At 40.0% G+C, this 25696-nt stretch overlaps 1 protein-coding gene across 8 annotated transcripts in view; it reads left to right on the forward strand.

Annotated features, from left to right (window-relative positions):
• Positions 1-25696, forward strand: part of PTPRZ1 (protein tyrosine phosphatase receptor type Z1) — a 333611-nt gene that overhangs the window by 86378 nt on the left and 221537 nt on the right. For all 8 annotated transcript variants that reach the window (XM_069764885.1, XM_069764882.1, XM_069764880.1 and 5 more), the window contains exon 2: positions 24815-24877. In XM_069764885.1, coding sequence (XP_069620986.1) covers positions 24815-24877 — 63 coding nt within the window. The remainder of the gene's footprint in view (positions 1-24814; positions 24878-25696) is intronic.

Below are 25696 nucleotides of genomic sequence, written 5' to 3' on the forward strand. Positions count from 1 at the left end.
TTTTACTCACTTTGGGATCTTTCCTTTGTTCAGTGTACTTCTCTTCTTGTGGGTAAGTCACACTCTTCTCTGCCCTCCATTTCTTTAGGAGAAACGTGAAGCAACTAGTCGGCCTTTTAGGCAGTTTAGGCCAGAGTTGCCATTTCTTGGTCTGTGGTTAGGTTCCTGTCTGCACCCACAGGTACCACTAAGGACTGCGGAGTCAGGAACCGGCAGGGTCAGTTGCAGTTTTTAGTTCATAACCTATTTTCCCTAGTGAGTTGCTAAACAGGCATAGCTATACTAGGAGCTGTTAGGGGCATTCAGGGTGAGCCGCCGTCGAGTGGGGGCACCATTTCATTGTCTTATGGTGCCATCCTCTGCAGTCAGATAGGGACAGAACAGGTCAGAGTAGAGCTTTTACTAGTCTGAACAGGTATCTGTCAAGTTCAAGTATTTGTCCCCCAGGTTTGAATACTTTTGATTGGGAGAGTTGCAAACAAGGTCGATGTTCCTACCCGTGGTTGTTAGGTTTAGGAAAGATAATAATGCTGCTGCAATTATGGAGGGAGTAGAAAGGGAGACAGTGCTGCTGCCAGTGGAAAAGAGGTTGATTGGGAGAGTTGCAAACAGGGTCGATGTTCCTACCCGTGGTTGTTAGGTTTAGGAAGGATAATAATGCTGCTGCAATTATGGAAGGAGTAGAAAGGGAGACAGTGCTGCTGCCAGTGGAAAAGAGGTTGCAAGTAACAGTGTTGCTGCCAGTGAGGAAGGGATTTGAGGAGGAAAATATGCTGCTGTTAGCAGGAAGAAGATGGTTGTAGAGTTGCAACGCTATTATTAGGGGTCCTTCACTGTGATTTTTATTTGGTACTGCTGGGTATGTTGTGCTGCAATGTAAAATTTGCTTGTCCTTGCTATACAGCTTTGTGCTGCACTGTAGTATTTGACACTTGGGAAAGTTTTTGATGCCCAATGATGATAGCCATGTCTCCACCCCAAATGATGGGAATGGATAGATGTTCAGGAGTCTCTTCTTAAGATTGTTGGGATTGTTGTGGATTTTAATGGTAGGATCTCATTTATCAGACATTTATACGAGTAGCATATTTTGTGGACTCTTCTTCACTGTTCCTCAAAAATACTTTTCACAAGCTATACTTCATTTTATTTAGCCCCTTATCAGTGTGTGCTTGAGGCAGAGTAAGCTGGCCAAAGCCCAAGCTACACTCAAGCTGTTTTTCCTTACTGCTTGAACACTTCAAAAAAGGTTGGAATCAGCCATGAAACATTCCTTCATATGGAACTGTTTCTGTGCCCTGTGATGCCACTCAAGACATTCAAACCTTAGGTATATTTTACTCTACCTTCTAGTGAGGCATAATGAAATGTGTAAGAAAATAATTTATCACTCAAAACAATTAGTAAGAAGCTATTATTTCTGTAGAAATAAGGAATTAGCTATACATTTAAGTATGATTGCAGCCCCTATAGCTCTGGGTGTTTTTTGAATGCTGTAGACACCATTGATGATTTTGTATCTTTCATGTATCAGCACAGCGTCATCTCTTGTTGACTATACTAATTTTTGAATTTTGCATTCTGTAGCCCAGGAGGCATCTCCTCCTTTCCTACTGACATACACTGATGCTGATGAGTGTGTGATTTACCGCCTTTCAAAGAGGCTGCTATATGTCAGGGCCAGCACAAGGTTCTCTGGTGCCGTACACTGATAAGGCAAATTGTGTCAGTCCTCTCTTCAATACATGAAAAAATGAATGTCGCCATCACTCAATGCCAGATAATATTCTCATTCCTCTTTTTTCTACAATATTCACATATTTACCAACTTTTGTTTTTGAAATGGAGCTTCAAGCATATTACAAAGACAGAAACATAAAAGTTTTATGTCACTCTATTTATACAGGAAATCCCCATCATATTACGACATAAGATAGTACAAAACCACTCAAAAATAAAAAACCCCTCCAACAGACTCCTTAAACAAATACAGACATTGAAGAAAAGACTCCCTAAATAAATAAGTTGATGCAACAAAGTCTAAACCTTTTCTTTCATTTTGCACATACAGGTGCTTCCCACGAAATTAGAATATCATCAAAAAGTTAATGTATTTAATTTCTTCAATACAAAAAGTGAAACTCATATATTATATAGAGTCATTACAGAGTGATTTATTTCAAGTGTTTATTTCTGTTAATGTTGATGATTATGGCTTACAGCCAATGAAAACCCAAAAGTCATGATCTCGGTAAATTAGAATACTTTATAAAACCCGCATGAAAAATGATTTTAAAATCCGAAATATTGGACTACTGAAATGTATGTTCAGTAAATGCACTCAATACTTGGCGGGGCTACATTTGCATCAATTACTGCATCAATGCGGCGTGGCACAGAGATGATCAGCCTGTGGCAGTGCTGAGGTGTTATGGAAACCCAGGTTGCTTTGATAGCAGCCTTCAGCTCATCTGCATTGTTGTGTTTGGTGTCTCTCATCTTCCTCTTGACAATATCCCATAGATTCTCTATGGGGTTAAGGTCAGGTGAGTTTGCTGGCCAATCAAGCACACTGATACTATTGTTTTTAAACCAGGTATTGGTACTTTTGGCAGTGTGGACAGGTGCCTAGTCCTGCTGGAGAATAAAATTTCCATCTCCAAAAAGCTTATCGGCGAGGGAAGCATGAAGTGCTCTAAAATATCCTGGTAGACGGCTGCGCTGACTTTGGTCTTGATAAAACACAGTGGACCTACACTAGCACATGACATGGCTCCCCAAACCATCACTGATTGTGGGAACTTCACACTAGACCTCAAGCAGCTTGGATTGTGTGCCTCTCTACTCTTCCTCCAGACTCTGGGACCTTAATTTCCAAATGAAATGCAAAATGTACTTTTATCTCAAAACAACACCTTGGACACTGAGCAACTGTGCAGTTGTTTTTTTTCCTTGGACCTGGTAAGATGCTTCTGGCATTGTCTATTGGTCATGAGTGGCTTGACACAAGGAATGCGACACTTGTAGCCCATGTCCTGGATACGCCTGTGTGTGATGGCTCGTGAATGACTCCAGCAGCAGTCCACTCCTTGTGAATCTCCCCCAAATTTTTGAATGGCCTTTTCTTAACAATCCTTTCAAGGTAGCGGTTATCCCGGTTGCTTGTGCACCTTTTTCTACCACACCTTTTCCTTCCACTCAACTTTCCATTAATATGCTTGGATACAGCACTCTGTGATCAGCCAGCTTCTTTAGCAATGACCTTTTGTGGCTTACCCTCCTTGTAGAGTGTGTCAGTGACTGCCTTCTGGACATCTGTCAAGTCATCAGTCTTCCCCATGATTGTGGAGCCTACTGAAACATACTAAGGGACCTTTTAAATGCGTAGGAAGCCTTTTCAAGTGTTTTTGTTAATTATTCTAATTTACTGACATAATGACTTTTGGGTTTTCATTGACTGTAAGCCATAATCATCAACATTAACAGAAATAAACACTTGAAATAGATCACTCTATTTGAATTGACTCTATATAATATATGAGTTTCACTTTTTGTATTGAAGAACTGAAATTACATTAACTTTTTGATGATATTCTAATTTTGTGAGGAACACCTGTACATCTGGCTTTGGCTAAAGAAACTGGAGAAAAACAGCAGGCTGGTACCCTAAATGACCACAAAACTGATATGTGGTAAGCCACTCTAAAATGTTAATCCAGGAAAACAGCCCCTTTTGAAAAAAAAAAACAAAAAAAACAGATTGGTATTGCTGAAGTAATTTCTGGCAGGTAGGTCGTTTATAGCCTGATAGAGAGGACCTCTGTTCTGTGGAGCTGCAGAGTCAAGGTACCCTAACTGGGCATATGTTATGGTGTTTTGCTCCTGAGACAACTCCTTTAAAAGCATGGGTATATCTTTTATCAGCAATGTACTGCTCATCAGCTTCTTGACTTCTCACTTGCTGGAGAGGTTGGGGCGGCAGTCACTCCTACTTGATTGACTGCTCAAGCCATTAGCTTCATTGGACGGCTGGTCCAAACTGTCCACTGCTGATGCCTTTATACGTGGCAGCTGAGCTTCTGAGACATCAGAGATGCAATGTGACTGAAGATGACCAGAATCAGGAGTTAACCGAGAACTACAGGTTACCTTGCCAGCCTCAGTGCATTGCTTATTGATTTACTAGAAAAGAGCTTGTAAGCACTGAACATATTCAGCCACCCTTACTAGGTAACAGTGGCCTGTTCCCTTAGGCAACAAGCAGTAAACAATGAAAAAGAAAAGCAGCGCTTGAAAGGAAGGGGGCATATTTTAATAGAAGGATATTTGCAGAGTTACTTCTTTTTTAAAAACCCTCTGCAAATATACCTATTCTAGAAGATGGGACTTAACCATTTAAGGCTGGATTCACATATGCATTTTTTGAGCCAAGTGAAGAAATAGATACAAATCAGCAGAGAAGTCCTTCCTATTGAGGAAACCTGTCACGCGAAATAATGTTATTAACTTACAAATAAAGGGTTAATCTGCAGGCTAATAGCGTCAGGAAGATGTCCAGCCACTGTACTAGCACAGCTCCTGTGAGATGTCCTACAGGTATGCACAGAGTGGCTGCAATCACCGCTTAGTACACTGTGAATGGCGGCTCCAAGCACACCCTGGTGCTGATCCACTGCAGCATCGGCTGACAGACACCACGGTATACTCAGTGGTGGTTGTAGCCACACCGCCATGCCTGAATGACTGAAAGCCGACGACTCAAAGAGGAGTAAAGTTTATTTTCTCCTGGGTGCTGCACTTTCAGTACATCGGCCAGGCACCTTCCTTATACTATTATCCTGCAGAATAACCCTATATCTGCAGGTTAATAGAGTTATCTGACATCACTGGTTCCCTTTATCTTGCTTTTACTACCACTGCTGGCTTCAACTAAAAAAACTGCATAAAGCCTGTTACAAACTGCTTGCATGAATTAGCACTTGAGGCATAAATAGCTTATATTCCACTTAAAAGGAAGATTACATTCTTTCTTACAGTGGGGCAAAAAAGTATTTAGTCAGTCAGCAATAGTGCAAGTTCCACCACTTAAAAAGATGAGAGGCGTCTGTAATTTACATCATAGGTAGACCTCAACTATGGGAGACAAACTGAGAAAAAAAAATCCAAAAAATCACATTGTCTGTTTTTTTTAACATTTTATTTGCATATTATGGTGGAAAATAAATATTTGGTCAGAAACAAAATTTCATCTCAATACTTTGTAATATATCCTTTGTTGGCAATGACAGAGGTCAAACGTTTTCTGTAAGTCTTAACAAGGTTGCCACACACTGTTGTTGGTATGTTGGCCCATTCCTCCATGCAGATCTCCTCTAGAACAGTGATGTTTTTGGCTTTTCGCTTGGCAACACGGACTTTCAACTCCCTCCAAAGGTTTTCTATAGGGTTGAGATCTGGAGACTGGCTAGGCCACTCCAGGACCTTGAAATGCTTCTTACGAAGCCACTCCTTCGTTGCCCTGGCGGTGTGCTTTGGATCATTGTCATGTTGAAAGACCCAGCCATGTTTCATCTTCAATGCCCTTGCTGATGGAAGGAGGTTTGCACTCAAAATCTCACGATACATGACCCCATTCATTCTTTCATGTACCCGGATCAGTCGTCCTGGCCCCTTTGCAGAGAAACAGCCCCAAAGCATGATGTTTCCACCACCATGCTTTACAGTAGGTATGGTGTTTGATGGATGCAACTCAGTATTCTTTTTCCTCCAAACACGACAAGTTGTGTTTCTACCAAACAGTTCCAGTTTGGTTTCATCAGACCATAGGACATTCTCCCAAAACTCCTCTGGATCATCCAAATGCTCTCTAGCAAACTTCAGACGGGCCCGGACATGTACTGGCTTAAGCAGTGGGACACGTCTGGCACTGCAGGATCTGAGTCCATAGTGGCGTAGTGTGTTACTTATGGTAGGCCTTGTTATATTGGTCCCAGCTCTCTGCAGTTCATTCACTAGGTCCCCCCGCGTGGTTCTGGGATTTTTGCTCACCGTTCTTGTGATCATTCTGACCCCACGGGGTGGGATTTTGCGTGGAGCCCCAGATCGAGGGAGATTATCAGTGGTCTTGTATGTCTTCCATTTTCTAATTATTGCTCCCACTGTTGATTTCTTCACTCCAAGCTGGTTGGCTATTGCAGATTCAGTCTTCCCAGCCTGGTGCAGGGCTACAATTTTGTTTCTGCTGTCCTTTGACAGCTCTTTGGTCTTCACCATAGTGGAGTTTGGAGTCAGACTGTTTGAGGGTGTGCACAGGTGTCTTTTTATACTGATAACAAGTTTAAACAGGTGCCGTTACTACAGGTAATGAGTGGAGGAAAGAGGAGACTCTTAAAGAAGAAGTTACAGGTCTGTGAGAGCCAGAAATCTTGATTGTTTGTTTCTGACCAAATACTTATTTTCCACCATAATATGCAAATAAAATGTTAAAAAAACAGACAATGTGATTTTCTGGATTTTTTTTTCTCAGTTTGTCTCCCATAGTTGAGGTCTACCTATGATGTAAATTACAGACGCCTCTCATCTTTTTAAGTGGTGGAACTTGCACTATTGCTGACTGACTAAATACTTTTTTGCCCCACTGTATGTAAGGTTATATACGGTATGTTCTATTGTTTTCTATTTGTAAGCAAGATAAAAGCTTCCTGTAGAGCAATGCAAGCAAGTTCACTAAAAAATACTATAGTCTACAAGTCAATTATTTTGTAAGTACAAACACAGAAATGGGAAAACATACAAGAGAAGGTCAGGCAAGCAAGAGCATGAATGCTTTCGAGCAGGCAAATACAACATCCTGTTTCCACTGTAGATCTGGGACTTAAAAGACTGTCAGCACATAGAACATAGTTACAGATTGCAATAGCATCCTGAAAGATAAAGCAGGTGGATAAAATCAATGTGGAATATCATAGCGGAATAGCATGGTGATCAAGGGCATACCTCCCATAGCAGCAGACTACGAGGCTGCTATAAAGCCCGTTAGCTGGTGGATACTGGTGCCTCAGGATGCAGTTACCATTGAATGTAATGATGGAACAGGGAGTCATCAATACCTCGTATTATCATTCTGTCTGTGTGATTGAGTTCTGAATCTCAATGCAACAGGCGCAATTACTTCACTACATTACATCTGTTGTGCATAGCATCAATCCATGCAGTGCACAGAACAGAGTAGCACTGGGAACAGGGGTGATGTAATTTTTTTTATTTTGTCAGTTATTTTTGGAGCGTAGCAACTCCCCCTGGAAAATAGGTAACACACTAAAACGGCAGCTGACCCTGTCAATTCCTGTACAGGCTAGAGATTCTGAATCCGCAGTCCCTAGTGGTTCCTGAGTGAGCTGAGATGGCCCTAACCGCACACTAGACCTATCAAGCACTTCACGTTCCTCCTAAAGAAACGGAGGGCATAGCATAGGGCAAATTACCTACAGAAGGGAAAGTGTGCTAAAAAAAAACGAGATCCCAGAGAGTAAAAAAACATGAGATACAAATTAAAGGATTAAGTACATACTGTTAGAGAATATGCATCCTACTTCCTAAAATGAAACAGAAGATAGGTGCAAGGTAAAGGGCATAAACAGCAGAGAGATAAACCCTAGCTGATCTTTCACTGACTGGCTTAAACTACAGCAGTATGGCAAGACATCTAAATGAGATTATCACCAGCAGAATATACCAGCAGGGGAAAAGTATATAAAGCCGCACCCGAAAGATGATCAGGCAGATAAATGAGTAAATGAAAACACCTGTTACAGTAAAAAGACTGAAGCAAGGATAACAGAAACTAAACACCAGACGAAGACGAAAGGCGTATCTGTTGTGACTCGTCAGAAAAATAAGCCGATCACAAAGCACAGGCTCAAGGGTTCATACACAGATTAATGTCACATACTATTCAGGGGGTTGTTGGATCTACCATATTTTTGGGCTGGCTTTGGGGCCATCATACCTTAGGATCATCTTATTGTATGGGGGATGTGGGACCATAATGCTTTTAGAGAGTTTCCTCCCATGCTACAAATACATAAGGAATTTCCATTGTTAGCCCCAATGGGGACAGTTATGATGATGCCTGTAAATTGCTGTGGAATTAATAGCGCTATATAAGTGATTAAAATAAGGAAACACTATTAGTTAGAGGTGCTGAGACACCTTAGATAGATTTCAGTCAAAAGCTGTTCCCTCAAAATATCCCCTACACATTTCTGCATGTGTTTTTATAAGGAAAGGGATAGAAGCCGCCACTAGAGATGAGTTGCCCTGGCTTACATGCTTCATGCTTCTTTCTCCAGACATCTGCACATCTCTATCAATTAAAGATTTTTGGGAGTTCCTACTAAAGTTAGCAGGTTTGGGTGTCTTAAAGAAACCTGTCACCAGGAAAATGGATTCCACTCTCAAGGTGCCATGTTATAGAGCAGGTGGAACTGAGAAGATTGATATTTTGTTTTGTGAGAAAAGATTCAGTTTATCATGTGCTTTAATCATTTTAAACCTCTGCTCTTTCTGGGATTTTGGGTCCAGTGGGCGGTCCTATGAATGACTGACAGCCTTCCATACATAAGTGTGCATACAGAGATAACTGTCAATCACTGATAGGACCGCTCACTAGACCAACCATCCCACAAAGGGCAGAGGTCTAAATGACAAAAACAGGTTATAATGAATCTTTTCTCATTAAACTATGTGTCATTCTACTCAGCACCCCTGCTCTATAAAATAGCGCCTGCAGATAATACTGCACTTTCCTTGGAAAAGGTTCCCTCGAAGAAAAGAATAAAAAAAACAGTGGCACAACTGTGACATCACAGAAGTAATAAACCTAGACATGAATGATAAGTTTTTGGAAACAAGTGCTAGTTTCTCCATTACTAGGGAACAAAGAGTAGTGAGGGAATTGCTCCTGCCATAGCCAGTTGTTATATAGACAGAGACAAGATTGTAGGCTTACAACATGTATTTTATACACATATGATTGCAGAATAAAATAGAGGAAGAGAGATGTTGTGGAAAAATGTGTGACTAAAATGTTTATTTTTTTCTCCAACATCTTATATTGTAGCTTTAGGAGGCTTCATACACAGCTGAATCAAGATGTTCTGTAATGAACACAGACTGGGGCAGATCTTTGCTCCCTATTGTATAGATGTTATGTGTACGCCGCTAGGTTGAGATAGGGGCGGGAAGGTCTCATGAATTCTTTGGAACTCTGGGGGAACCGTTACTCAGGGCGTCCATGTACTGCAGCTTCCTCAGGCACAAGATGGATCCACTTTCTCACACAGATACAATTGATAAGAGTCCTTATGAACATGAACAGTGTAGTTTAATGTCACAGCACGTTCAGTACAATTCAAGTCTCTTAGGCACAGGCTTCATAAACAGTGCAGCTGCTTATTAGACGCACATTGACTAAGTCTCTTTTGATAGCACATATCAAGATTCTTTACAAAAGCACCGGAGTACATAGCATTCCTTCTGTAATGGAGGAGGGAGGGAGGTTTGCTGAGGGAGATGATCTCTGTGATACAATTTCTTCCAGTCCTTATTTTCCTGCTCCTCATAGACTTTCTCAACTAACAGTACAGGGGGTTAGCCCAACCCCACTCTGTAATGGAATCCTGTGTCCCTATGGCTCACTTGCATGAACTTTTGTGAGACAGATCACAGAAACACACCACTCATCCCTTCAGCTGCTGCCAGAACAGTAAACAAGTTTTCCACAATCCCCCTGGGTCTTTGCTAACCGCTCCCTGTCTCCTGTGACTGTGTTAACCCCTCTAGTTGCTGGATGTTTTCGAAGCAACAGCAGTCAGCACTACTTCTGCATGTCACATAGAGCATAAGAACTTTGTAGGTTCTCATAACTATCACATATGATTCTTATGGAAGTTGATTGTTCCCATGTGACTCTCCCTACTTGATCCTTTTTTGCCATATCTTCATATATCATTATAGAGTTCAAAGATATTTATGGAGGTCAAATCTGTTAAAACAGAATTAAACTGGTCAAAAATGATAAAAGCTCCATTTTTAACCCAGCCTTACTAACAAATTACAAGTGGCCAGTAAGGCATCTTATAGGACAGGAGGCTGATCAATAAAGATTTAGTCAAACTGCCATGCATTACTAAATGCCACTATGGTGGCAGTATGCTATGAGATGAGAATAGAATGTAATATGCTGTGTGGCACTACTGTAGGTAAATATGAGAAAAAATATTTCCCTTTACAACTATGAATACATGTATTTCTAAGGTACAGTATCTTAGCAACGTAGTTTATGTAGGATGATTTTTTGTGAACTAGGTTCTATTTAATGATATCACTATAGCAACTTGCCTTTCAAAAGCTCTAAAACCAGCACTGTACTGGTAGGAAGTACTGTGTAATGCAGTTCCTGGGATAATAATTGTTATAGTTATAGTCGGCCAATGATATTTTTGCTATTTGATCTTTTTTATATCCTTATTTCTTTTCAGAAATACAGTATTCTGTTTATTACATAAATGCATAGGGCTAAATTGAAGATATACAGATGTAGCACCCCTAGGGACGTTACTCCAGGCTCCTGATTACAAGGTGAATCGGTCTCCTATTTGCGAGCACAGTCCCCTACCATTTGAGGGCACTTTCTTTGATTTTGTCTGAGGTTATTTGGCAGGCTACTTCTCACTAGTAGATATTACTATACAAATTGTTGGTCCTAGTATTGTGTACATGTTGCCATTATTACATGTGGTAACATAATAGTTTTCGGTATTCTCCTTGCCCTCCTGCTATGTCATAGGTATTACACCGTCATTCGTTATGGATTTGAGCTAGTCGTTTGATTTATTCCTCATTTTTGAGGTAGCTACTAAGCAAATGATCGAATAGTTTGGATATTGTTATAAATGAAGCACTAGACACTTTACAGAGGCTCTCTAAGTTGTTTGTTATTACATATATATAGGTAATTTTACCGGATTTGCTAGTAAGTGATTTAGTTCTACTTAGTATTCATACAGTGGAGAAAAAAAGTATTTAGTCCACCACCAATTGTGCAAGTTCTGCCACTGAAAAAGATGAGAGAGGCCTGTAATTGACATCATAGGTACACCACAACTGAGAGTCAAAATGAGAAAACAAATCCAGAAAATCACCTTGTCTGATTTGGCAAGATATATTTTACAAATTATGGTGGAAAATAAGTAGTTGGTTACCTAAAAACATGCAAGATTTCTGGCTCTCACAGACCTGTAACTTCTTCTTTAAGAGGCTCCTCTGTCCTCCACTCATTACTTGTAGTAATGGCACCTGTTTGAACTTGTTCTAAGTATAAAAGACACCTGTCCACAACCTCAAACAGTCCCACTCCAAACTCCACTATGGTGAAGACCAAAGAGCTGTCGAAGGACACCAGAAACAAAATTGTAGCCCTGCACCAGGCTGGGAGGACTGAATCTGCAATAGGCAAGCAGCTTGGTTTGATGAAATCAACTGTGGGAGCAATTATAAGAAAATGGAAGACATACAAGACCACTGATAATCTCCCTCGATCTGGGGCTCCACACAAGATCTCACCCTGTGGGATCAAAATGATCACAAGAACGGTGAGCAAAAATCCCAGAACCACGCGGGGGGACCTAGTGAATGACCTGCATAGAGCTGGGACCACCTTAACAAAGGCTACCATTAGTAAAACACTACGCCGCTAGGGACTCAGATCGTGCAGTGCCAGACATGTCCCCCTGCTCAAGCCAGTACATGTCGGGCCCATCTGATGTTTGCTAGAGAGCATTTGGAGTATCCAAAAGAGTATTGGGAGAATGTCATATGGTCTGATGAAACCAAAGTAGAACTGTTTGGTAGGAGACAGAATGCGGAGTTGAATCCAAAGAACACCATACCTACTATGAAGCATGGGGATGGCAACATCATGCTTTGGGGCTGTTTCTGTGCAAAGGGACCAGGACGACTGATCCGTGTACATGAAAGAATGAATGGGCCATATATCTGAGATCTTAAGTGCCAACCTCTTTCTATCAGCAAGGGCATTGAAGATGAAAGTGGATGGGTCTTGATAATGATGGTAATGATCCTAAGCACACCACCATGGCAACGAAGGAGTGGCTTTGCAAGAAGCATATGAAGGTCCTGGAGTGGCCTAGCCAGTCTCCAGATCTCAACCCCATAGAAAACCTTTGGAGAAAGTTAAAAGTCCATGTTGCCCAGTGAGAGGCCCAACACATCACTGCTCTAGAGGAGATCTGCATGGAGGAATGAGCCAACATACCACCAACAGTGTGTGCCAACCTTGTGAAGACTTACAGAAAACTTTTGACCTCTGTCATTGCCAACAAAGGATATATAATATAATATTGAGATGAACTTTTGTTAATGACCAAATACTTATTTTCCACCATAATTTGTAAAATAAATCTTGCCAAATAAGACAAGGTGATTTTATGGATTTGTTTTCTCATTTTGACTCTCTACCTATGGTCTACCTATGATGTCAAGTACAGGCTTCTCATCTTTTTTAGTGGGAGCACTTGCACAATTGGTAGCTGACTAAATACTGTTTTCCCCACTGTATATTGTACCTTTATGGAGTGTTAGTTTCGGGCATCCTGGACCGTCCTCTGTGAGGCACACTGCTTTGTTATTTTTTATTCTTGCATTTTAATCTCTATGAATAAAAGTTAATTTTTAACTTATGGATCTCTTCATCCTCCCTCCATCTATCCTAAGCTATTGTAAGGTGTGCTCTTTTTTCCCTTGCATGACGCCTCCTGCATATGATTTGTCAACATCATGGAAGGGAATAAGTAGTCACCTCGAGAGAAAAATCTATGATAACATGTAGTTGGGCTTTTCATTAATTAAAATCTAAACTTTACAAGCAAATACCTCTACAACAGAGATGAGAAATTAAAAAATAAAAACCATGATTTACTCAGCTCTATAGGTGGAGTTGCATGAAGTCGCCAGTTTAACATGCTCAAATGGTAAAAGATACTCTTTAAATATACCATAATACATAAAAAATATTATGATGCAGAAAACACATTGAGCTATGCAATGAGTTACTGTTTTTAAATCAAGGTTAGAGATGAGAGAATCTTTTGAAATTCAGTATTATCAATTTTTCAAAAAAAAAATCACTTTGCAGCAAATAAATTCACCAAGAATCTCAATTCTTCAAAGCCTCTAATTACTTGGAAAGGATGTGTATAACACTTTGAGGTCTCCTAGTAATGTATTAAACCTCTTTTAAGTTCTTTATTTCAATAACAAAATTAGGACTGAGGGGTATTATACTACCCTCCATGTTTGCAGTGTGTCAAGAATAAAAATGTTATTAAGGTGCTGAACTGCAGTATATCCAGATTAATCAATTCACGGTCAATCTGCAGATCATGCACCTCCCTATCACTTATCACCTGACCTCTGTGTTATTATTCACAAACTGAGACTATCCCTGGATTTTCAATGTTTTTCAACAATGTAGTTGTACAACACAATCAGATTTGGACTTTTATATCCCTTATCTGTGATGACAAGTTGTGCGCTCTGAACTCCTATCTCTAGCCTGTAAAATCCTTAAATGACCACTGCTTTACCGCCTTCATATTTTATAGTCCCTATGATAGACTCCTTGATTGATTGCGCTAAGCAATGTGAGGAGATAGCTGCAAGTCTTTAGAGATAAGCATTCATGACGGTGTCTGGCATCCTGAGCCCACTCATCCAATGCAATCTTCAGCAGTGAATGAAATGGAACAAGGCATTTTTTTATGATCCTTGTGAATCGAATCCCAAATTTTTAAAATGTGACCAGGATCATCAAATTTCATGAAATTGAACTTGAAATCTCAGATGATTGATTTCAATTGTTCTGCTCACTCAATCAAGATAAACATGTATCTTGGAATATCAAGAGGAATTGTATCACCCAGTTGTTAACTTGTGCAGTAAAACATACAATAGAATTGTTCTTTTTCATTGGAAATAGGAATTAAAAATATCTGATAATATCTAGAAAAACAAACAGGTCAGAATGGCTGGCAGCACCGCTTTAAGTAAGTTAAGCTAAAGCCTCTGTGGTTTTCTAAAGTAACATTTTTAATAAAACACAAAGCTTTCGGTAATGACTGAATATTTTATAATCTTAATACAAACCATGAATATGAAAGTTTTCTGCTCTAAAAATAGGTTTCTAATCAGTTAAAAGGATCTGCTTTTCATTTTTTTCTCCCATAAACATAACCATTCTTGTCCACAGACTGTATTACAGATTAATCCCATTATTTGAGTGAGGATAAAGAGCAATATCATACCAATCCTATGTACAACAGTGCTGCTGCATCGTTAAAAAAAGAAGACCCTTTTTTCTAATCTCTCACATCAACCTTATAAATATTCTAAGAAGCATTTTGCTAATAAGTGCTATGAGATAGTGACAGGACAGGTTGGAGATTGCTATATTTCTCAAAATTCCTCTAGTACGCATGCTAAGCTCCAGTAAGTATATTGCTCATGTAGGAAAAGCCGAGTGAGGTGTAATAAATCCAAGAAATCTGGGTGCTCCTAGCAAAGTATAGCTTGCTAAGGGCTTGATTCTCACCTGTCCATACTCCAGTGCCGGGCTATGCCCCAGTCTTCTATGGACGACTCCATTGGCAGTCCTCCATGCCAGATATCTCAGGTAACCTGGTGAACTCCTATGACACCATCGCCCTAGCCCTTTCAAGGCTGGCCCATGTAGTTGTGTATTAAGTAGCATTGTCCACAGTTCTCTCCTGTTTGTCAAGAGATTGCTTCTACTTATATTGTATTAGCTCCAGCTAAGTGCCTATCAACTCCTTTGATACTTCTGACATCCATGCTACAACCAATGTTATTTACAAGCTCAGTCCAATTTACTAGGTGTCACATCTAGGTCCACATCTACCACTCACCAAGCAAATTGCCAACTTCTCACGATTGTTCTCAATGCTGTTCAAGCAGGACCTCTACAGTAGAGATGATACACGTCCTCTAGCGAGTCTCCAGCCTATACATCAGTTCATATAATGTTACATGGTATATATACTAGGTTCCTTGTTAGGGCGTTGATCCAGGGAACTAGTCTGATTGCCATATGTGGAGTCGGGAAGGAATATTTTTCCCCAATGTGGAGCTTACTATTTGCCACATGGGTTTTTTTTGCCTTCCTCTGCATCAACATGTTAGGGCATGTTAGGTTAGGCTATGGGTTGAACTAGATGGACTTAAAGTCTTCATTCAACCTTAATAACTATATATATTCTATGGGCAACTATTTTCTTGTTATAAGCACCAATTTGTGTGGATTGCTGCTATTAACCAGTTCCCTGCTGGTAGATAATTAACTACACTTACATCTCTGTGGTTGACTGCTTTCCTGATGAAAGATACCATTGCTGTATACAGTTACAATTCCTATGTATATTTGTACATTTGTCTCAGATTCATATGGTTCCACTTTCTCTGCTTGATTGTCTGCTGTTCTGTAAACCCTGGTGTCTTGGTCCTCAATGACTCATGTATCTTCTGCATAGACATGCTCTGAGGTACCATTCCGGACATTCCTTGCTGCTCACCCACACCTAAGGCATAGAGAATCCACTTCACCAGGTCAGAACAAAAAAGGGCTTTAGTAACTTCTGTTTTCAGGCCTGGATTTTTATGGTATGATATGTTTGTTTGGATAGTGGGAATGCCCTTCCTTTCCTGTTTTTTTCTGTAGCCCTCACTCACCGCAGGTGTTGGGCTGATTCATTATAGTGTTTAAAAAGGTTTGCAGTGAGTGCAGTTTAGTTGGGGGATAAAGGGTCAGAAGTTGTCTATTCATGAGACTCTGTTACTGAGGAATTCTAGTCTACCTTTGGTGATATTGGTGTTAGGACACCTACAGTATATAGTCAAGGAAACTGATCTCAACCGACCAAGGCTTAACTTGTGCACTGTGCCTTGATGTAAAGGCTATTTGTTCACCAACAAAAAAGAACAGGAGAAGTCCTGTTTATACCGAACATCTGAGTCACTATATTCTAGCCCATATTGGCTACTGCTACAGTGGGGAAATAAGTATTTGATACACTGCTGATTTTGCAAGTTTTCCCACGTACAAAGAATAGAGAGGTCTGTCATTTTTATCGAAGGCACACTTCAATTCCGAGAGACAGAATCTAACAATAAAAAAAACAGAAAATCCCATTGTGTGATTTTTACATCATTAATTTACATTTTATTGCATGAAATAAGTGTTTGATGCAGTAGAAAAACAGAACTTAATATTTGGTACAGAATGTTATTTGTCTTTGAATGTTTATACGCTTAATGCAGATAGGTATACCACATAAAAAATTACTAACATTTCTCATATGTCTAGTTTTTGTCAGCATCATTTTTTAAATGTCCTTTTTATTTCGCTAACATCTTAGAAAGTTTAAATATTTCGCAGCAATTTTTATTTTTTTAAGAAAGTTTACAAAATTTATATTTTTTAAAGACCTGTACAGGTTTAAAGTGACCTTAAGGGACTTATTTACTGAACAACCACCAAAATTGATACCATTTTAGAAATTGCTGTCAGGTGTTCTTTAACTCTTCAAGTGCTTCACATAAATTAATCTAAAGAGGAATTGATGAAAGGTAAAATTATACTTTTTCCACTATAATGTTGCTAACATCAAAACAGTTCACCATCGCTGGCAGACCCCAAGGCTATTACTTGGCCTTCGACTGCCATTGCAACCGTTGGTTCCACAGAATCATAAACTCGGGGTATCAATGTGGTTAAAGACGGAGCCCTTTCCTTTTGTTAACCATCTTGATGCCGCTGTTGCTACTGATAGCAGCATCTAGGCTGTTAAATGGTGAACACGAATTGTGACCAATGCAGGAGGGTATCAGCAATGGTATACAGGTGATGACATCCACTGCATTTTCACCCATTGGGGGATGCTATCGTTTCATTTCCCAGGTCAGTAAAAAGGTTTGTTAGCGGTCATTAAGGGGTTAAAAAGTGAGGAAAAAGTAATTAATTAAATTAACATATTTGGCGTCACTGTGGTCATATAAGTCTATTAAAATAATGAACTAACCTGTATGGTAAACACGGTATAGAGAACTATTGCTTTTCCCACATGGGCAGCACGGTGGCTCAGTGGTTAGCACTGCAGCCTTGCAGCGCTGGGGCCTTGGGTACCAATCCCACCTTGGACAACATCTGCAAGGAGTTTGTATGATCTCCCCGTGTTTGCGTGGGTTTCCTCCGGGTGCTCCGGTTTCCTCCCACACTCCAAAGACATACTGATAGTGAATTTAGATTGTGAGCCTCAATGGGAACAGTGCCGATAATGTCTGTAATACGCTGTGGAATTAATGACTCTATATAAGCGAGTAAAATAAATAATAAATAAGCCCTCATATGTCTATATCGATGGAAAAATAAAAATGTTATTACTCTTGGAAAAAAGGTAAGGAGAGCAACAAAGGGCAAAAACAAAAAAATAACTGGTCCTTTAAGGTTCATCGTAAAAAGGCCAACATGTCCGGAATTAGTAAATTACTGTTGTACTTTTTACATCAGAAGTAACATAGCTACTTAGTTTTATTTTTATTAGGCCCAAGGGATTACAAATAATAGACATGACAGTGCAAGATTCTGTTGTCAATAGTTATTATCAGACATGTAACAGAACATGTACGGGATTTGCCTGGAAGGAAAGGAGGTGCTACACCATCAGGATATACACACGTTACCTGACGAAGGCTGAAAACAAACGTCACTGCTAAGTATAATAATTAGGGACATATTAGGGGAAGACTTGCATCATCGGAGCAGCGCTGCTTCATTACATGGATATGTTGTATCTTTTGTAGGGTGTGATTCCACCCCTCCTTATGATAGTATGCTGTACACTCATGCTATCCACGCCCCAATAACTTTTGTTGTAAATGATAGTGTTTAACATTGTAATTCTACTCGGGAAGTATTGAGTTCTCATGTCTATTGTAGAGGTAAAAGATATAACTACGTGTGAACTTAAAAAACTCAGTCTGTAGTTAAATGATCTGGGTGTTAGTGGTGTGCGTGACCAGAGACTTGTGCACATCCTGGTGAAGTAAAGTTCAACTGTTTATACAAGGGACGAGTCCTCTACAGGTGTGGTGTAGTAATGTACAGTCCTGTAAAGCACAGTCCTATCATTTTCAGTCATGCCAAAGAAAAAACACAAACAAAGCTCACTACATATGTAATCTTTCTCTACATTAAAGGGGATGTCTTCTTAAATGGGTAAAATTTCTAAGTGCTTGTAAAAACAACGTATTGTAATTTTCAAACATATTGTAATTTTCAAACATATTGTAATTTTTATAAGAAATCCTCTTCGTTCTCAAGAACAAAGGGATTTTAAACTCAATAGTTTCTCCTAGACAAGGTGCAAATGCTTTGTCATAAGCCTGTAAGTGCTGCTCTGAGGGTGTAGGGATCAGCTTCAGCGCCAGGGGAGGACATGCCAGTGGTGCAACCTCTGTAGTCGTATAGGGACCCAAGAGGTAAAGGGGTCACTTCAACATCCAAAGAAGGTGGAATTATGTATTATGATGAGCTAGTGGACTTGAAAAGGGCCCACATGTTGTTCTGGCACAGGGACCATTTTCTGTCTGTGTCCAACCCTGTTCAGTGCCCCTTGCAGCATTGGAGAGCCCACAGTTCAGAACAGTGGTGTAGTGTCGTGCTGCTGTGCTAAACTGTCAATCATCAGAAGTGTAGCGCCCCCTAGAAAAGAGGAGGCCAGGAGACTAGAGAGTGGTTGTCTCCTATAGATAGATGCAACAACCACTTTAAAGCAAATGTGATAGTCTGCTTTAATGACTATCAGTATTTTGAGCAATTCTGTTTTAATTTTTTGCATAAAAGGAAACCTGTCATCTGATTAATGGTCCCCAGCATTTTAGAGAAAATTAACTTTAACCCTGCTGTTCTGTTCGGGTCATAGTGACCCGAACAGACTTTTTGCGGCCCTGTAGATTTTTTTCTGTAAGTCTATAAAACTTGAGACTCCTTGACTTCTCCTCATTTGGGGGGACCTACCTATGAGTATTTTTATTTTTTTTCGTTTACTTTTTGCTACACGCAAAAAGTTACACTTGTTGTGTTCGGGTCATAGTGACCCAACATCGTTTTTTATGGCTGTGAGGCCATATTTTCAGTGAAATAAAGGAGTTTTAACCTCACTTGGGTCTATTTATTGCATCTACTATTGTATATCAATTGATTTATTTCCTAAATTATTTCAATGGGGTCGTACACGCGCTCTACCGGGGGTATGCATTGAGATCTGCGCACCATAAAAATGGCTTTATATTGATTATTTTTGGTGCGCAGTCTATTCTAAAATGTAGAGTGCATCCGGAGAGATCACTAGGTATGCACTACACAAGTATATTATGCGCAGAACGGACTGCTCAGAACGCGCTGTCTAAGACGTTTTTTTTTTGTAAAGCTGAGCTGTAAAGTCTTGCAAATAATTTTTTTTTGCTAAGTAAGTCTGTCTTCCTGGCTTATCTGCTTGTTTTCAGAAGGGTTCTTATCTTCTCTGCTCTTATCAGTACACATATGCTAGCCCAGACATGTTACCTTTCAGTTTCTTTGGAGAGCAGCTGTGTGCTTCTACCCCCATGGCCTCTTCCGGCATCAAAAGAAAAAGATGCAGCTATTGCCCTTCTACTTGTGACAACAAGACAAGTATAACATGTTCTGGCTGTAAAACATTTCTATGCAAAAATCATGTGTATTGTTTTTCATGCAAGAATCCGTAAATTTATATGATCATGTAAATATATTCACATTGTAATGTTTATTATCTTTAATTTTTTATCACAAAATGTTTGATTTGATTGTTTTGTCTTTTTTTTTTTTTTTTTACAAAATATGTGTAGTTTTCTATTTTCGTTTTGCTCATTGGATGGATCTGTTTTTTCAGAATAAAAACAAAGAAAAAAGATTTCTAGTTCATTTTTCTTTTTTTTTTACTACCAAACATGTTCACAAACAGTCTAGTAAGCAAAAAGTATAAAAAAAATGGAGTTAGAGTGTCTAAAATCAAGGTTTAATAAGCCGGGTCATAGTGACCCGGAACACTACAAGTGTATAGTAAATGCAAACAAAACAGCAGGGTTAAGATCTAGTCCAGCCACCGGTCGGTTCTAACTATCGCTGCTGGAGGTGATCGACAGGTTCCTATATGCGAGAGACCTGTAACGGTGCAGAGAATAAACGGCTGGGTAGGGAGCCAGAATAGTCTCTGGCTGAAACTTTAAGGTATGTCATCCGAGCGCAGTCTGACATCCGTGGACTCAGAAAATGGAGAAGATGGAGAAATTAAGTTCTCCGTTTTCTCTACACCTGTGCACTGATTCTTGCATACAAAAGAATCGGATCACACTAAGGCTAGTTTCACACTAGCGTTTACCTGATCTGCGGCGGGCTGCAGACTTCCTCCGTGAAGCCCCGCCCTCCACCGCACCTCCACTGCTAGCTCCACCTACATCTGCATGCGGCCTGCGTACCTATATTTAACATGAGATACGCAGGTCGTGTGGCTGTATGCGGATTGTGCCGCATGCGTCGTTTTGACGATGCAGAAAAAAAATGCTACAGGCTGCGTCCTACGCTGGTCGCCGCATCGTCAAAACGAGGCATGCGGCAGCATCCGCATACAGCCGCACGACCTGCGTACCTAATGTTAAATATAGGTACGCAGGCCGCATGCGGGCCGCATGCAGATGTAGGCGGAGCTAGCGGCGGAGGTACGGCCGAGGGTAGGGCTTCACGGAGGAAGTCCGCGGCCCGCCGCAGATAAGGGAAACGCGATTGTGAAACCGGCCTAAGGTGACACTCGGCTCCAAAACCTGACAGAGTTTGAGCCTAGTGTCATTAGCATAATCCACCTGATTCTCTCGCATGAGGGAACATATTTGATTCTGACCGCAGCCTTTGGTGCAGACTTAGAAGCTGTTCTTGCTCTATGCAGGTCAGATGCCGGTTGTAATAAATTGCCGGTATGTGCCCATAAAAGCTGTGATGGCTGCTGTTTAACTATTTAAATTATGCTCTCAATCTCTGATTTAAATAATGCAATGGTTTATTATGGTAGCCAGCTGAAGGTCCACATCGTCACTATCATGATACACTTCTGAAGATCAGCTATAAGTCTAACTTCAAAGGAGATGGCGATTTATACCATATACTACAATACTGTGAGATCAATACATTGTAGATACCCCAAAATGTTATAAAAAATAAGCCCTCCTACAGATCCATTGATTAAAAAATGAAAAATTTATGGGTGTCAGAAACTAGCAACACAAACAAAAAAAAGTTTAAAAAAAATCTTTAGCTTTTTTCATTACTAAAATATAAAAAAAGATGCAAGTTTAATATCAGCATAATTATTCTGACCTGGAGAATCATCTTGCCCTGCCTGTCACTTTAACTGTAGAATGAACATTGCAAAAACAAAATTCCCAAAGAACATGGCTCTGTGTCACTTCTCATGGACAAGCTTTGAGGTGGAGAAGTCAAAAAGTCAGAAGTCACATGCGGCCAGTGCGGCCAGTGCGGCCACCCACCTTGGGAATCCCAGCCCCGCAGTGTGTTATGCATTATGCACAGTGCGGGGCTGGGATTTCCAAGCTGGGTGGCCGCACAGGCGCAGTCTGCAAGACTGGATGTGAGGTCAGACGGGCAGCGCTCACTGCGCCTGCACCAGCCAGTACTAAACAGCGCAGGCACCGGATTTCATGGGAAAACAGTGTGGAGGGGGCGGCGCCCAGCGCCCCTGAAGATTTGAGTGACGGCAGTGTGGCGTTTCCAGCAGGGGGGTTAAGGCCTGCCTCCACGACTAAAGACAGGTATTTTGGAGAAGTTATAAAACGCTTTATTTTGACAATAACTGCACCAAAAACTAAAAGAGCCACCTTGTTAGAATGCAGCATTACTGCTGCACAAGGGGGCTCTTTTAGTTTATAAAGGCTGGAGAGGGTGACAGTGGCCCTTTTAAAGCATAAAAAAAGAAAAATGTGCTAGTTCCAAAGTTTTAAATGTTATAGTCTAACCCAGCATCATCTATCCAGTTATAGTCTATCCAGCATCATCTGCTGTAGGGGAAAACCTAAGCTGCCCGATATACATTCTAAGGTTGTTCAGTTTTGTGGAAACCAACTTTTTAACATTAATATTTAGAAAAATAGAGTTTTTTTCCGCAAGGACAATTGCAATTGGGTTTCATTAAAAATGTTGACATAAAACAGCTGAGAAGAGCTAGAAACTCTGCTATTCAACTGTCAGAATGAGCTCGCTGACAGATCCTCAGTTAATTCATTCTGCAGCCAGCACTAGACAGTGCAACACAGAGGCTATAGAAGGCAACATTTTTAAGTAGACCCCATTACAAAAATTATTTTTAGCCAAAAATGCATGCATCTAAGTCAAAAGTCCCCCAAAAGTGATCAACCTCTTCAATATTGAGGTCAAAGGACTGCAAAAACACATGTAGAAAAAATATGCTGCAAACTGTGTCAGAACTGAAAGCCCAACAAAAGTAAATGTTAAACAAGTTTACAAAAGCAGGATTAGCGACCCAGAGAGCTAAATTCCACATTATGAATTCTTCCAAATAAAGTGTTATTAATTGACTCTACGTAGAGCCCTGAATATGCTCCACATCGTCTTCTTCTGTTTGCAGGAAGGCTCAAGGCAAGTTTCACCAGTTCTCAGTGATTAAAGGATTAAAGTTATTTTCATTACTTTTCATTTAAAGCTCAAAGGTAATCTAAAGAAAAGTGGCCTTAATTAATTCTGCAAAGTACAATCATAGATGTCCTGACAGATGATAAATAGCATATACCTACATCATAATAATACGTCCCTCTAGTGACTTGGCTTTCATTTACAGTATAACCACCATGCCAGAAGTGTTATCTGGCAGATACTGGAAGATGCTGCCTGACTCTGTTAACTTTAATTGGGTCCATTAAGGTCTAGGTGTATTTAATGGCATTATTTCCTCTTCACTTGTCAAAATGTAAGCTTGGCTGAGGTGGATCCCTGGTGGAGTAGGAACTAGTGATGAGCGAGTGTACTCGTTGCTCGGGTGGTCTCCGAGTATTTGTAACTGCTCGGAGATTTAGTTTTCCTTGCTGCAGGTGCATGATTTACAGCTGATAGACAGCTTGATTACATGTGGGGATTCCCTAGCAACCAGGCAACCCCCACATGTACTCAGCCTGGCTAGTAGCTGTAAATCATGCAGCTGAGGCAATGAAAACTAAATCTCCCATCAGTTACAAATACTTGGCGATCCCCCGAGCGTGCTCGGCAAATCCCGAGCAACGAGTATACTCGCTTATCACAAGTAGGAACGTATAGCTGTTGACTGAATGACTATTTTCTATATCTGTGTAATGTGAAAGCCAGTTACCTAAAGGGATTGTCCGGTGAAAACAATTTATGTTTTACTGATCAGTGGGGTCCAAATATAGTCACCTGCACCGATCAGCAGCAGGGATGTTCTTACTATTGGTGGGGCACTTTTAATTCCATAAGAAAATGGAGTGGCAGGCTGGATGCGCAAGTGTTGCTCCATTCTTTCTCTATGGGGCTGCTGCAAAAGTCTAAGCACAGAGCTCGGCTTTCCCATGAGGAGCCATGGTCACATGCACTTTACACCTCCATTCTATAATGGGTATAGAAGTGCCATATTCTGCATATCGGTTTGGTTCAATCAGTCAGACCCTCTCCTGTACTTATGCATCAGCAGCATAGTGGACATTATACAGCAGGACTGAGCAGTGTAGCTCTGACTCCAGCACTGGGTTGAAATGAAACACTTGCTGGAAAGCAGCAACTACTGTGTCTCTCTCTTTACCCTTCTGTCTATCTTATCTCCATACTCTTCTGCCCTCCATAGACTTCAATTGGGAGCAGTAATCTACTGTATAATAAGTGAACTCACACTCCATTTAGTTGCTGCTTTTCAAAGTGAATGATGAGTTAAATGTGGAAATGGCTCTTTGGTGGAGAAAAAAAGAATATATTAACATATTTCTTAGATTCATTGTACAATTAATTTTTCAGAGCTTATTCTAACAACACTTGCCTTTTAAATAACATTAGTGTGATTCTAAACTAACCTCATTTGTTTGTATCTGTAACTTATGCGTAATTTTGCTTGTAGGCAATGCAACCATACAGTCATGGTTTTCTTGTGATGATGAGAGCTAAAAAGCCTAAAGTTGGAACACAAAATAATTGTCACTACAATCATACTACCCTAAAATGAGGGGGAAAAAACATTTTCTTTAGTATATTTAAGAATATTTTTTAGTGCATAGAGAAAATTAAGACATAAAAAGTTACAATTTTTTATTGTGTAACTTTGAATATGAATGTTCTAGCCTCCACTGTCTTCAATGAGAGGCTTAATGTACTACTTAAGAAAAAAACAGTGCCATAATGAGAACTAAGAAAGGTAAATCCAAGGGGTTGGTCACCTCTGGGAGTAAATGACTTCAATGCATTCTGTTGTTAAGAAGTAATGTATTTTTGTTTGTAAAAGTTAAAACAGCAGAAAGAACAATAGTTTATTTTTTACATTTTTTTCATCTTCGCTATTCTAAAATATTTACTGTAACCTTACTACCTTATTGAAGAATACGTTTGTATCTTTTGCAGGTTTAGTCAGTGGATATCGACAGCAGCGAAAATTAATTGAAGTTATAGATTGGTCATATACAGGTAATGAGAAGTTGTTTGTACCATATAAACGTTATGCTTTCTTGTCAACATTAGAAGCAGTAGTAGTAATAATAGTCAAGTATTTACATTCATTGTGGATAAGTCACTCATTTATTGCGCTGTCAGGCTGCCGCATAATTCGCACACATTGCACTGATCCAAACGTGACAGTTGCATAGAAATATATGAAGCTGTCACATTTTTGTCGAGAGAGCCGTCGGCCAGTCTGTGCACTGCGTTCCGGTGATTTATGCTGCCGTCTGACAGCACCCTTTAACCCAAGTATTTGTTGCATTTTTGACACTGAATATTTTCGTAGCGCAAAAAAATCGCAGCATTTTACAGCTCCAGAACGATTTGCATGAGTGTTTGAAATGTATTTTCTATCATGTTGCTTCAGGAGACACAGATCCCTAGAGACCTTGAATTATTACTATTGTTTCTCTTGGTGTTTTTTCAGCTTTTAACAGTCAAATTTGAGCTGCAAATTATTAGGGAACAATAAATTCATTACACACAATGCACCTCTGTGAAGGTTTTTGTTTTTACAGTTTTAGTACTTTTGGGAGTCGTTTTTGATCATTTGTAGAAAAATAAAAAATAAATATTAAAAAACAACGTCTGAATGGGAAAAGCAAACACAAAGTTTGTGAAAAACCCTTAACATGGCATTTTTCTAAACATTTCTGAAAAGTACTTTGTGAAGGAAGCATTATAGAGATACAACTGATGGAATAGGATACTTCCAGTGAGACACAAGTGTGATCTACTCAAGGGGGTTATCTAGGCATCTAATATTTATGGCCTATCCTAGAGATA

Source organism: Ranitomeya imitator, chromosome 4 (assembly GCF_032444005.1).
Source record: "Ranitomeya imitator isolate aRanImi1 chromosome 4, aRanImi1.pri, whole genome shotgun sequence".
NCBI classification, from domain to species: domain Eukaryota; kingdom Metazoa; phylum Chordata; class Amphibia; order Anura; family Dendrobatidae; genus Ranitomeya; species Ranitomeya imitator.